Source organism: Desmodus rotundus, chromosome 5 (assembly GCF_022682495.2).
Source record: "Desmodus rotundus isolate HL8 chromosome 5, HLdesRot8A.1, whole genome shotgun sequence".
In the NCBI taxonomy this organism is placed as follows: Eukaryota; Metazoa; Chordata; class Mammalia; order Chiroptera; family Phyllostomidae; genus Desmodus; species Desmodus rotundus.
In genome coordinates this window covers 53133571-53147351 of record NC_071391.1, presented here as the reverse complement: position 1 = coordinate 53147351, position 13781 = coordinate 53133571, and the positions used below count along the sequence as shown (strand labels likewise).

Sequence of the window (13781 nt, the reverse complement as noted above, 5' to 3'; positions counted from 1 at the left end):
CGGTGGCAGTGTGGGAAGAGATAAGTTCATTGCAAGAAAGACCCACACACATAATAGACATTTAGCCTTACACAACCAAACCTGGGTATGCACTTACTGTTTTGTAAATTGTTCCCAAAGTGCTTCATTAAATGAACCCATGGATACCTCTTTCATACTTGTTGCTTACAGGGACTTTTGATAACCTAAACCTACTTCTATGGTTGTCTTTTTGCCTAGAGTACAAAACCATCTCTTCATAGCATCTATGGCATTTATAATGTACCAAAATTCCTTTTTATCACAAAAATATGACTGTAGCAAGGATCCCTGTTTTATTTTTATTTCCATTTTACAGATGAGAAAAAATGAGTCTCTGGGGTTTAGTGAATTAATTTGCAAAGGTCATCAGGATTTGAACACAGGTTGATGGGTAATAAGTTCCTTTTCCTTCCCATTATATTACTCTGTCTCATACAACTTGCTTTTCACTGACTCCACAATTTCGTTAAAGAGAGATGGCTGATGCAACTTGCGACTTTCTAATGCCTAATTCTTTTCTGTGTACTTGGTTTTATCCCACTTCTGTTTTAAATAATACAGAATAAGAAGTACAATAGATTTAGAGTCATAATGTTGAAAGGTGTTTGTTGTTGTTATGACATTGCGTAACAATTGAATAACATGAGGCACACATTTTAAGGGCAAAGAGTTTTTGTTTTTAATGTGTCCATGCTGGTGGCTTTTCTTCTTTGTTCTTATGTGTGAGAGTGTCTTTTTGTGCTCTGTATCCCCTGCATAAAGTCTTCTATTAAAGCTTTTATAGCATTAGGGTAGAGGTCACTGTACATATTTTGTGTTTTATTTTTATTGAAGCTTCCTATGGGCCTATGATGATGATACTTCAGATAGACAAAAACAGGAAAAGATGTACTCAAGAAAGTTAAATTTTACTAAATATGTGATATTTTGCAAGTTCCTTAACTTTTGTGTGTTTTGGTTGCCACTTTCACTAAATCAAGATAATTATCAAGTATCTTAGGGTTGTGGTAAGGATTAAATGAGCCAATGATATAAGTAGATAGATGGATCGGTAGATGATAGGTAGATAATAATAGATAGATAGATAGGTAGATAGATAGCTAGAACTGAGAATGGTACTTAGTACTGTAAGTGAAGTATAAGTCTAAGGAAAAATAAAGGATGCATTTTTAATAAAATTAACATTTATTAAGAATGTTTTTTTCATGTTGTATTATCTTTAACTCATTACAAACACTTTTACAATCAGCGTTTGCAGTGACGTGATGTACAAGAGTTTACTTCACCCACTACTTTGGCCACCAGTCTCTTGTCTCTCTCTTCGGCAAAGGGTATCCCTGTGGATACACTTTCATGGGGCAGGGAAACCCATGGTTTGTTGCCTTTGCTAATAACAAAAATGTTGCAGAGCCAGGTGGCAAAGCTTTTGCCATTGGCTTCTTTCATGTAAACCACATCAAAAGAACCAGGGTGTCTTTCTCTGTTGGTTATCATGCCAATTTTTCCTAGGTTAGCACCTCCAGTCACCATACACAGGTTACCAGTGTCACACTTGATGAAATCAGTAATTTTGCCAGTCTCCAAATCAATCTGAATGGAGTCGTTGACTTTGATGAGAGGGTCTGGGTAGCAGATGGTATGAGCGTCATGGGTCACCAGGTGAGGGATTACTTTTGTGCCCTTCCTCTCCTTGCACAACTTGCACCTGGCCTCCTCAGGTGTAATACGATGAACAGCAAAGCAACCCTTGGTGTTGTAGACCAGACAGACATTCTCTCTGGTCTTGTCAATGCAGATCTCATCCATGAAACCAGCAGGGTAGGTTATATCAGTTCGGACCTTGCCATCAATCTTAATGAACCACTGCATGCAAATATTCTTTACTTCATTTCCTGTTAGTGCATACTTATGTCTGTTCCTTAAGAAAATGATGAGAGGGAGACATTCTCTCAGCTTGTGGGGACTGGTAGATGGCCGAGGACCAAACACACCAGTCAGTTTATCCAGCATTCAATGCTTTGGAGCTGCTAGACACATTTTGGAGATGTGTCTTGGGACCACAAGCCATGGCTGTACTAGGCACAGAAAGAGCAAGCACCTGTTTTTTATATGAAAGATCTACTCCAAATTTTTTATCTACATTATTCTTATTTAAAAATGGTTAGATAAAAAGGGTTAATAACCCTTTGAGACATGTATCTTATAACCTTTATTTTACTGAGGATAAAACACATTTGGTTTAGATAGCTGTTTTGCCAAAGGTCCTATAGCTATCAATAAATGAAGACAAGTTTAAAATCCATATTTTTCTGACTTTATTTTTAATTTACCTTTATTTGTTAAGTGGGATGTATATAACCTAGTGCTTGATGTAGAGATGCTGGTTTATGGGGAAAACACACAGGTACTTCAAGTGGTATAATTAGGTATCAAAATGCCAGGAGCCTAGAAGTATCTTTTAAAATGTACATTCTAATTAGTACTGTTATAATTAACCAAATTTCATAAAATAAAATGCCAAGAGCCACATATTTCCTCTTTTGATAATTCCTCTAAATGGTTATTATGGGATGCCATTGCTGTAGTTTAAGTATAGGGCCAAGTTGAGATGTGAATCAAAAAGATGTGGGAAGTTCTCTATCCTAAATAAGCTGTAGGCCAAGTATAAGCACTTTGGTATATTTCTTCATTTTGTTTCCAAAAATGTTGGGAATATCGTAAGATCAATGAAGCTTCCCAGTTTTGTGAGGTATGTTTGTCTCATCTGTCCTTTGCTATTCTCTGACCTACAGAAAACACAACAGGTTAGTGCCAACAAATTATAAATCGGGGCTAGGTGCAAAGTGATGTTTGTCAGTTTCATGCTGTTAAATGACAGAATGAGGAATTAAAATGGTGAGGAAAGAACGGTGGGCTTAATCTCCCTGCTTTGTCATATAGTAACTGTGTGATTCCAGACAAGTCGTTTTCTCTTGGTGCGTCTTGGTTTCCATGAGACTGAAGGTCAGAAAGCTCCAGATTCAAATGTCAGCTCTGTTTTTTTATAGCTTCTTTGCCTCAGACAAGGCCTTTGATTTGCCCTAAATCTCAGGTAAATCTTTGGTAAAAGCAAGTTAGTGTGAAAACTTGCTTCGTGGAGTTGTGAGGATTAATTTAGGATAATATATGTAAAGTGTTTGCATGTGTGCATTGAACATAACAAGTGTTTAAAAACATTGGCATTATTGAATCCATATATTTCATTTTTCTCATCACTTAAATTTTTCTCACTCTGTGTCCAGTACTTTTCTAGTGTCTGAATGTAAGATTGATATAATTGAAGACTGGTGAGGATTAAGTTAAATAATGCATGCAGACAGATAAACAAGGACCTCATATGTAATAGATATGCAACAACTATTAGAACATATAATACAGTAGTATGTAAGTGAGCCAGACACACAGAGGCATAATTTGAGTTAACAATGAAGAGTGAGAGGAATTTCTTAAATTGATTCATTGATTGTATTCAACAATGTTTATCACTAATTCTGTGCCAGACAGGGATTCTATGCACCAAGGAGATAGCAAAGGTTAATACAACTGCATTTCTTTCCTGTACATTAAGAGTCTTTATTCTAAGGTCCAGGTGTCTCTGGATGAATTTCAGAGAGTATACAAATTCTCTGAAAGAATATGCAAAAATGAGTATCATTATTTTCCAGGAGAGCATCTGTCACTTTCATCAGCCCTTTTGTGGATGTCCACAAGAGATGTCTATACAGAGAATAGGGCAGACCCTAACCCTTAATTGTAGTTTTGGCAACACCATCGACCCTCAGCTTCCTGGATATAACTGGATTCCAATTTCAGATGCCTTCCCTGGTTGCTCTGTGACTTACACTGAACATCAATTTCCACATCTCTAAGACTGACACAGTGATACCTACCTCTTAGGCTCGTCTCAATAATGCATGTCAAAGCATCTCACAGTACCTGGCACTTTGTAGCTATTCAAGCAGTGGTTCCTCCCACATAGGCACATGCCCCAGAGACCAGCAAGATGCTTTCCTCACCAAAGAAGTTCAATCACAGCTGATTGAGTGCTTGTCACTGATCAAAATCCTGTGTTTTCAGAGACTAGTCACATACAAAAGTGATATAAAGAGTCAAAATATAAACACAATTAATGAACATCACATCAGAAAATGCTTCTGGTGTCCACATAATAATTCATATGTATCAGCCCACAAGTCTAATATTGTCCTGTGGTTATATGTCACTTTAGATATAATTGCTGCCATAAATTAATTGTGTGATATTGTGATTCAGATCTCCCTACGCATCACAAAAACTAGCTTCCTGTGTGACACAAGTGTGTGTCTAGTCCTCAAATGTTTCTGAGCAAGAGGATGTCATGGAGTTAGAGGTCTAGAGAAGCACCTCATAGGAATAAAAGGGAGTGCTGAGAGCCACAGAAAGGTATACACATTCTAGAGGCAAATTAAATAACAAAGACTAAGTTGCCCTCAGAATCCTGGAACACCAATTCAAAAGAACCTATGTACCCCAATGTTCATAGCAGCACAATTTACAATAGCCAAGTGTTGGAAGCAACCTAAGTGCCCGTCAGTAAATGAATGGACCAAAAAACTATGATACATTAACACAACGGAATACCATGAAGCAGAAAGAAAGAAGGAGCTACTACCCTTTGAGACAGCATGGATGGAACTAAAGAGCATTATGCTAAGTGAAATAAGCCAGGTAGTGAAAGACAAATACCGTATGAGCTCACCTATTTGTGGGACCTAATTAACAAAGCAAACAAGCAAGCAAAATACAATCAGGGACATCGAAATAAAGAACAAACTGACAGTAACCAGAGTGGAGAGGGGAGAGGGATATTGGGGAGAAATAGGGGAAAGGTCATCAAGGAGCATGTATAAAGGACCCATGGACAAAGCCAAAAAGGATAGGATTGAGGTTGGGAGGTGGGGAATTGGGGGTGGGGGAGTTTCATGGGGGGAAAATGGAGACAACTGTACTTGAACAACAATAAAGGAAAGAAAAGGAAAAGAAAGAGAAAAGAAAAGAAAAACTATTAAGCATTTCCCATAAATCCTGGAAGGAATCTTAAAGGATACTGTGGTAGATCACTTTAATAATGGTCATCAAATAAATCATACTTCCTGTAAAATAAATAAATAAATAGATCAAAATAAACTCCATAATTCACTTATTTGTTTACTAAAGAGATCTCCATTTTTCTCAAGCTACAACTGTTTCATCTGCTTTAACTGTTATTAAAATATAATAATTTAATCCATCTCTCAGGTTTCCAAATAATTTACCTTCTCTAGTATTCTTTCAGGTTTAGAAGCAATTTGTCTTACCCAAGCCATGATTGCACATTAAAATTTAATGATGGGATTATTGCATATGATTCTTCACATTCCCCTTGAGCTACTATAGAATACAGTGCGTGCCTATAGTATGAAAGCTTTATAATATAATTCAATTACAGGGACTAAACACAGATTGTGCTGTCAATGACCTTTATTTTTCTCAAGCCTTGGAAATATACTTCTGAATTTTATATTTGTTCTTTAATAGTATGTATAAAAACTACACCAAAAGCTGCCTCTTTCTCAACAACATCATGGTCATAGTTAGTTAAATATTTAATGCCACCAAGCACAAGACAGGATATGCAGTGAGCACGAACCTGACTATTAAACCATGATAATGGGTTTACATCCCTTGAGTCCCCAGTGTGCTCCGTACTGATAACAGTAAATGAGGGAAAAGTCTCATTGAGATGCAACTTTAAATAGGAATCTGTCCTGCCGCATCCACTGACAACATTAATTATAGATCTCTGAACCTGATGTGTTTTTTCAGTGTCTTGTACCATTTTACTAGTTTTCAGTCAAGCTGAAATATTGGGCATGAATTTGTATAATTGTTGATAATTCTGTTTTCTAGAGCAGCAATTTTCAACCCGTGTGCTGCAAGAATTTTTAAAATATGCAATACCTATTTCGTCATGGGCACTGACCTTTTTTTCCTTTACATTGTCAAATAAAAAAATCGTAACAGCCAACAAAGCAATAGCTGTCTTGCATGAATGCCTTATTTGAACCATAAATATATAAGTCATATAATGGAGTTGCATCTTCAGTTGGTCATGTTGCATAATAAGCTTGCATCTGATTGGTTAATTCTTGGTACCAGAAATCCTTGTATAGGCACTTGATTTTTAAAAAATATTACTTTGGAGCAAAAAGGTTAGGTAATTACTATTATTATTTTCTTGTAAATCAATCAAAATTATACATATTTTTGTCAGATCGGCAAAAAATATATTTTCTGGTGTGCTGCAGAATTTAGCAATTAGTGTATGCATGCCATGAGATGAAAAAGGTCAAAAATCACTGTTCTTGAGTGACATTTTGCAATATGTTTCAAGTCTTGATATGCTACTGAGTGCCTGGTAAGTTTTCAGTAGTGATTTTCCATTAGTCCTCACATTTGTCTTTGGAAATTAGAACAATCCTTTTGCAATAGTGGCAAAATTCTGAAAGAAAGAACTCTCTCCATGGGGAAATTAAGCCATTTTGTCCAGGGTGTATGTCTATACATGAACTGACAAGGCAATAAATACAGTAAAAATAATTATAGGTATTCTGCCTTGTTAATATCATAGTCTGCTTCTTTGTTAAAGGGGGGCCCAGTGATTTTTTTAATGTTCTATTTATTTATTTTTAGAGAGAGGGGAAGGGAAGGACAAAGAGAGAAACATTAATGTGTGGTTGCCTCTCATGCATCCCCTACTGGGTACCTGGCCCACAACCCAGGCATGTGCCCTGACTGGGAATCAAACTCATGACCCTTTGATTTGCAGACTGGCACTCAATCCACTGAGACACACCAGCCATGGTCCTGGCTGATTTTTAAATGATTTTTAAAGCTAAAATTATGGCTTTATTAGATCTAATGCATTATTTGTGTTAAAAAAGACTTTATATCTCAAAGGCATTTAATGTACAAGTTTATTCATTGTGAAACAAACATAAAACAGAATTGGGATATCAATATTTACCAATTGGGTAAAGTTATTTAATATTTTTTATTTTTAATTTCCTCATTTATAAAATGGAAACAATACCAATTTTTCTAAATTTGTTATGATCACACAATGTGATACACAGAAGGTGATTGTTGCAATGCTTGGCCCACTGTAATCATTAAATGTCAGCTTGCAAATATGTGTAATACTTTATACAATTTGAAATATCTCTGTAGGGTTTCTATCGCCCCTTCACCTTAAATGTGAATCCAAGATGTAAGCTTGGTAAAATCTTTACAGTTGATCTCAATAAATACTCAAAAGCTCTTGTTTCATTGTGATGTGTACTCATAATGGATGTTTGAGGGAATGTTTACGGATACACTACAGTCAGTATTGTTAAATGAGAAACTGCTAAGCTCAACCAGGTTTTTTCTTTTCTCCCATTTTCTCTAATATCTAGGATGGTGCTGTTAGCTACAGGGCATAGTAGGGCATCTGGACTTTCTGGACAATCTTCCTTAGCTCTCTGTCCCTACGTCTAAGCTCCCACCATCCCATCATGTGGACCCAGCTCCTTACTCTTATTGAGGCTGCACTACTACTGACTTGGCATACAACCTTCTTTTTTGATTGTTCAGTCATGATCATGCCCAGTACTCTGGTGGGGACGATGCAGTGGAAAACACTGTTAAAGTCCTGCTCTGAATCTGGGGGTGGACTTGCCAGCTATCTCGCAGTACAGAGAAAGACAAAGCCCAGGTGCCACGTCCCTTCTGGAAGGCAGATCGCAGGCCCACTCTGGAGAAGTGAAAGCCGTATTCGGGGTGGTTAATGAAAAGAGTCTGGCACTGAGATTAAATCGGGCAGTATTGATAAGGAAGGAGATGGTTAAGAAACAAGTGAAGGACAATATGAAGGAGTGGATAGTGGACCAGAATCAAGTTAATGAATGATAAATACAATATTTGTTTTATTTTTTTATTATGTTTCTTTAGGGTGAGAAAAGACCCTTAAAAGAATTGAATCAGGCTGGACTATAAGCAGCCTGGCTGTTGTGTTCATCAAAATTGTTATCATCACCATCACCATCATCATATTTTCAGAAATATAGGAAAGGATATTAGTGTTATATTAAAATAATCAAACAATAGGTTAAAGCAGAACCTAGTTATTATTGTACAGTCTTTACTCAGCAGGTTATTAATTGATTTACTTTTCCTGAGATGTAATTTGCATAATATAAAATTTCACATAACAAAATATTCACCATTTTAAAGTGTACAGTTCAGTGATTTTCATCATCCCTTCTACCCCATGCCTTAGCAATCTAATTGATTTTTTTTTAAATTTGGCCATGTATTAAAAATTTGTGGATCTGATTCTTATTTAATCAAGATATACCAATCTGAATATGTTAGTTTCTTAATGTTGCTATAACAAATTATGCCAAATTTAGTGGCTTAAACAATGCAAATTAGTATCTTACAGTTTTAGAGGAATACTAAACTAAAATCAAAGTACCAGCAGGTCTGCATTTCTCCTGGAAACTTTAGAGGGAATTAATTTCCTTGCCTTTTTAAATTCTGGATGGCACCTGCATCCTTTGTTCATGGCCCCTTTGGTCACCTTCAAAACCAGCAGGATGACATCTTCAAATATTTCTTGGACTCTGTGCCTCTTGCCTCCATCTTTCACTTACAACAATCCTTATGGTCACATGTGGGCCCACCCAGGAAATCCAAGGTAATATCTTCATCTCAAGATCCTTAATCATACCAATGAAGTCCCTTTTGCCATTAAGGGTACACTCACAGGCTCTGGGAATTCAAATGTAGACATCTTTAGGGGAGGGTGTTGTCATTCAGCCTGCCATACTGAGATACTAGTATATTATATTGCATGAATAATATCATCTGAACGCATTTTACTGTTCACTCAGGTTCTTCACCTGTATGAAATTTTCTTGCACACTTCTCTGGATTTCGAGACGATGAAATTTAAAAGCCCTCCTTAAACTTCATGCTAATGTCTTCAGGGCTCACACTTCCACACTGTGTCAATCCCATCTGAAATGAATTTCTTTTACTGATTTTATGTGTGTGTGTGTGTGTGTGTGTGTGTGTGCATGTATGTATGTATATCACACTAGTCATGAGTTTTGCCTATTTCATTGAAAATTTAGAAGTTTGTGGGGATGGCCATCTATCTTACTGATCCCTTCTTTCCTTTTCTCACTCCTCCCCTCCCCACCCCTACTCTTGTCCCCTAACTCTTGATATCCTGCAATCTCCAAATTCTTCTCTTTCTAAATGAACTGTAGAGTAGTTCATTTTTGAACAAATTCAGTTATCAACCTTGAAAAAATACACCAAAGCACATGAGACCAAGGGGCACTCACTGAAGCTGCTGTGAGTCTGTTGAAATTGGTCGTGGCTGTAGCTGACAAAATGATGCTTCTTCCGATTATAAACATAGCACTATAACTTATGTAAAGATCATTATCATAAATAATTCAAAGATGATGCTAAGTGTCTTTACTTATTTGGACATAGTTTATGTGAATATCTGAATATCATTATACTTGTTGGCATTTATCACTTATTAATTTGGTTTGTTTAAGTACTCACTATTTACCAGGCATTTTGTTAATTGCAAATCCAATAAAGGAAAATAAAACATAAGGTCTTGGTTTTATTGGCTCACAGTTTTGCTAATCTACTTTAACCATTGTCCATCTATATCTTTGGTTTGGCTGTCACCTTTAGTGAATTATGCTTGCCCATAGATAATGGTCAAGATAAATTTATAGCAGTAGAAGATGTAGGTTTGACATTACAATAAATTGTGTCCATTAACTTAATACCAGTTGCCATGGAACTAGCAGTGTTGAAATAGATTTTTGAGAGATAAAAATGATTTCCTGAATAAGCTTAAAAGCATACATCTAGCAAAATGAAATCTCAGAAATGTTATGTTGTTTTTCTATGCATCCACAGTTTACATACATCTCAAAAAAGTTTTGAAATGTCAGGACTTATGTCTCTCATTCATTCCCTGTGCCTGGTATATAGTAAGTGATAAACTTTAAATTTTTGTTGAATGACTAAATACCAATGCATTTGACATTTGTATATCTATCTGTAACTTTACTCTTATTTTTAGCCTATATGAAGCTCTACTTATCATATTGGATCCTAATTATCTTATGGACTCCCTTACTAGACAGTGAGTTCCAAAAAGAAATAGTGATTTTGACTTGAATATCTGTTAAAAACCAGTGCTAAACACAGAGCCTGTCAAAGAGGGTTCGTTCAATGCCTTCTTCTAGGATGAAATGATGGACCTTTGGAGAATCATCCTCAAGATAACGAATCAGTGGAGAATACTTGGAGGTTAGGAGAGCTGTGCTCAGAGTGTTGATACAAGCTGAGCTGTGCCGATTTGATCCACCCAACTCCTAGGTTCTTTTTCTGGTAGATAATGTTAGCTACTGGAGAAGTTTCAGGAGAGGGCCAAGTACAAATGCAATTTTGATATCAAGTTGTAATAAAAACAAGTCAAGCCAAATTCTGCCATGCACACAGGAGTTCATTAAATATAGACGATGATAATCTATCAAACATAAAAGAGTTTATGCCATCTATACTGTACTCTCAGTAAAGTCATGGGGTGTTCTTCGTTTGTCTGACCACCACTTGCTATGAAAAGTTGGATGTAAACAAAGCTAACTCCTGCAGTGGTCATTGGGTGATTACTATAATTCTTCTTGGGTCTAGGCCAAGCATAGATCATGTTAGGATCAGCCTGTGGCCACTGTGACTGAGGATACAATTTACAGGACTCACTCAATTCTTATATTGTAATTATGAAAGGAGAGGGGAATCTTACTAATGAATATGAGGTCTGTACAGAAAGTATCCTGCTGTGTCCTATGAAAAATAGAGACATGTATTGAAGAAGATATAAGATACAAGAACCATTGTACATAAGACAATGACACTTCAGGCCCCTTCAAAGTAGTCATGTTGGGACCTCACACAGTTCTCCTAGCATCTCTACCACTGTTCAAAACACTCTGCAAAATCCTTTGTTGGAATTGCCATCAGCCACCCCATCATATTTCCCTGAACCTCATCAATAGTCTGAAATCCCTTCCTTTTCAAAGGTGATTTTAGTTTTGGGAAAAGCCATAAGTCACTGGACTTCAAATATGGGCTGTAGAGGAGCTGAGTCACCAAAGTGATTTGATGTTTCACCAAAAACTTCTGCATGAGATGTGATGCATGAGTAGGCACATTGTTGTGATGAAGCTGCCAATCACCAGTTGCCTATAGCTGCAGCTGGCTGTTTTCGTTCTATTACACCTCTCAATCAACAGAGAACATTGAGGTAGTACTCCTTATTAATTGTTTTTCATTTAGAGCATTGTACTTGTGATGGACAACTGTGGAGAACAGTACCAATGAAATGGCATTGGTCCAATCAAGATAGAATAAAGTACATAAAACAAAGTGGATGCACTCATGTCAACCAAGGTGGCTGTCTGTCAGCCATGATACTTTGGTTCAAGAGGGAAACTACCTAAGTCAGAGCAAACACATCTGGCAAGAAGACATACCTAAGATATCTGCATATTCAATCAAAATAGCCATGTCTGCAGAGCGGAACTACCCATAGATAGGCTCCTCGGTAAATTCCACACTTGTCATCAGGGATGCCAAGCAGAACTGTCATGTACTACCCATAGGCTCCTGGGAAAATTCCCCACTTGCCATCAGGGGTGACAAGATATTTATCAAAAGACCAAGAAGGATGGAGTATACCACTTTCAAGGCTCCAGATCATGCTGAGACAGCTGAGCTCTACACACCAGAGTGCTGCTCCATGCCATGCTGACCTCCCTTGGTATTGGCTGCTGGAGGCTCTGCCTCCTGGACTGGGGACTTCATCTGCCCTGACACTGGAGATCCTTCCTTGCAAGATGTTGACAACTCCCTTGTCCAGCATACAGTCTACCAGACCTGCACATTGAGACTCTGGGACTTGGGTTCATTATCCCCCATTGATTGCTCTGCGTGTGTTATATTTCTCTTAGAGTATGGGTAGGATATTAACATATGTTAATGTTCTAATTTGAGTGAACCTACATAAAAATGAACCTTTCAGTAAAAGCTGAGTGAATAGCATAGTTACTGTGTGTGATTCTTGTCTATTCCTTGGTGGGGGGCTGCTCATCAGGCACTTAGCTGAGCAGTTTCCCTGCTGACCTGTAGGAAAGACTGTATCACAAACATATGCTTGTGACAACAACACGTTCAACAGTTACAGTTAACATGATCTTGATCTTGCTGAAACTTTGCCATGCCTTCTTCATGTGTGAAGAACCAGGCGACTTCCATTGGGATGACTGGGCCTTTGTTTCCAGATCATAGCTGTGGACCCCACAATTCATCTCCAGTAATGACCTCCTTGAGGAAATCTGGTTCATTGTTAGTGGTTTGAATCACATCATTAGCAACTGCAGCACTGTGTTCCTTCTGCTCCGGTAGCAGAAGCTGAGGAACAAATTTTGCCAAAATGTTTCATACCAAGATCCTGTGTCAAAATCTTGGACACAGTAGTTTTGGGAATCCTGGGATCAGCTTCTAGTTCTCACACTCTCAGTAGCCAATCTTTGTCGATTGCAGCCTGTACATGTTCAGTTCTCACGTGTTCTGATTAATGTAGGCCTGCTAGAACATGGATCACTTTCAACAGATTCTTGACCATCTTTGAAGCATTTGTGCCACACTTTTATTTGTGTTGCACTCGTTGCATCCTCCCCAAAGGCCTTTTGAATCATCCAAATAGTTTCTGAAGAAGATTATTGAAGCTTAAAGCAAAATTTGATTCAGATTTGTTGCTCTACTTGCACAGTCATTTTGAATGCAATGGCCACATGGTACACATGTGTGGTACAGATGCTCACTCAACAGCATCTACCATCCCCACTGACTAGTACAGTGAAGTTATCATTGTTCACTCATGCGCATCCCAGTCCATTCTCCCTGGCTGCAAGCTTACATCAGTGTTGCACAAATCATTCTCATTGTATTAACAATTGCTGGTCTTTTTCTGGACAGACCTCGCATGTGCAAATCCTCATGTCTAAATACCTCCAATTTCACTAGTGAGAGCCTACTTCTAATGGCCAGCATGCTAATTAACAAGGCCCTAATTTCACCAGTGCAAATTCATGTTTGGTTTTCATCAGGTTAACTACCAAAACCTCAGGTGGTGATGGGCAGATGAATAAAAGAGGCCCTTGTAGCTGACTCTGTAAGATGGTCTTTCTGAAATAATGCTAAGTGAATACCACAGAATGTGGTTTTCTGATTAGGTAACAGACTTATATCTTTAACTAGCACACTTATGACATCACATCATTAATGTTAAATTTTACATATATACACACACATACACACAGATGTGTAAATATGTATGTGCATGTGTGTAAAATCTACTTTACTGTATTCATTCTCTTTCAGGGGCCATTAGGGTTTGTGACTTAGGTGGCTTTAGTAGGTTTTCCAAAAATAATCCATCTTCCAGGAAGTCTTCTCTCTAATCTCATCAAAATGTTCTTTTTATGTCATCTTTAATTCCAAAATTATTTGTAGAAATTTTGTATAAAGTAATTCAGATTTATGTATTTGTTGTACTATAA

General features: G+C 37.4%; 1 protein-coding gene across 1 annotated transcript; it reads right to left on the bottom strand.

Annotated features, from left to right (window-relative positions):
- Positions 1-1266: 1266 nt before the first annotated feature.
- Positions 1267-2104, bottom strand: LOC112315890 (small ribosomal subunit protein eS4, X isoform-like). Its single transcript, XM_045181821.2, is given in 2 exon segments — positions 1267-2052; positions 2054-2104. Coding segments are annotated over 2 exon segments (822 nt in total). The 5' UTR covers positions 2090-2104.
- Positions 2105-13781: the final 11677 nt, after the last annotated feature.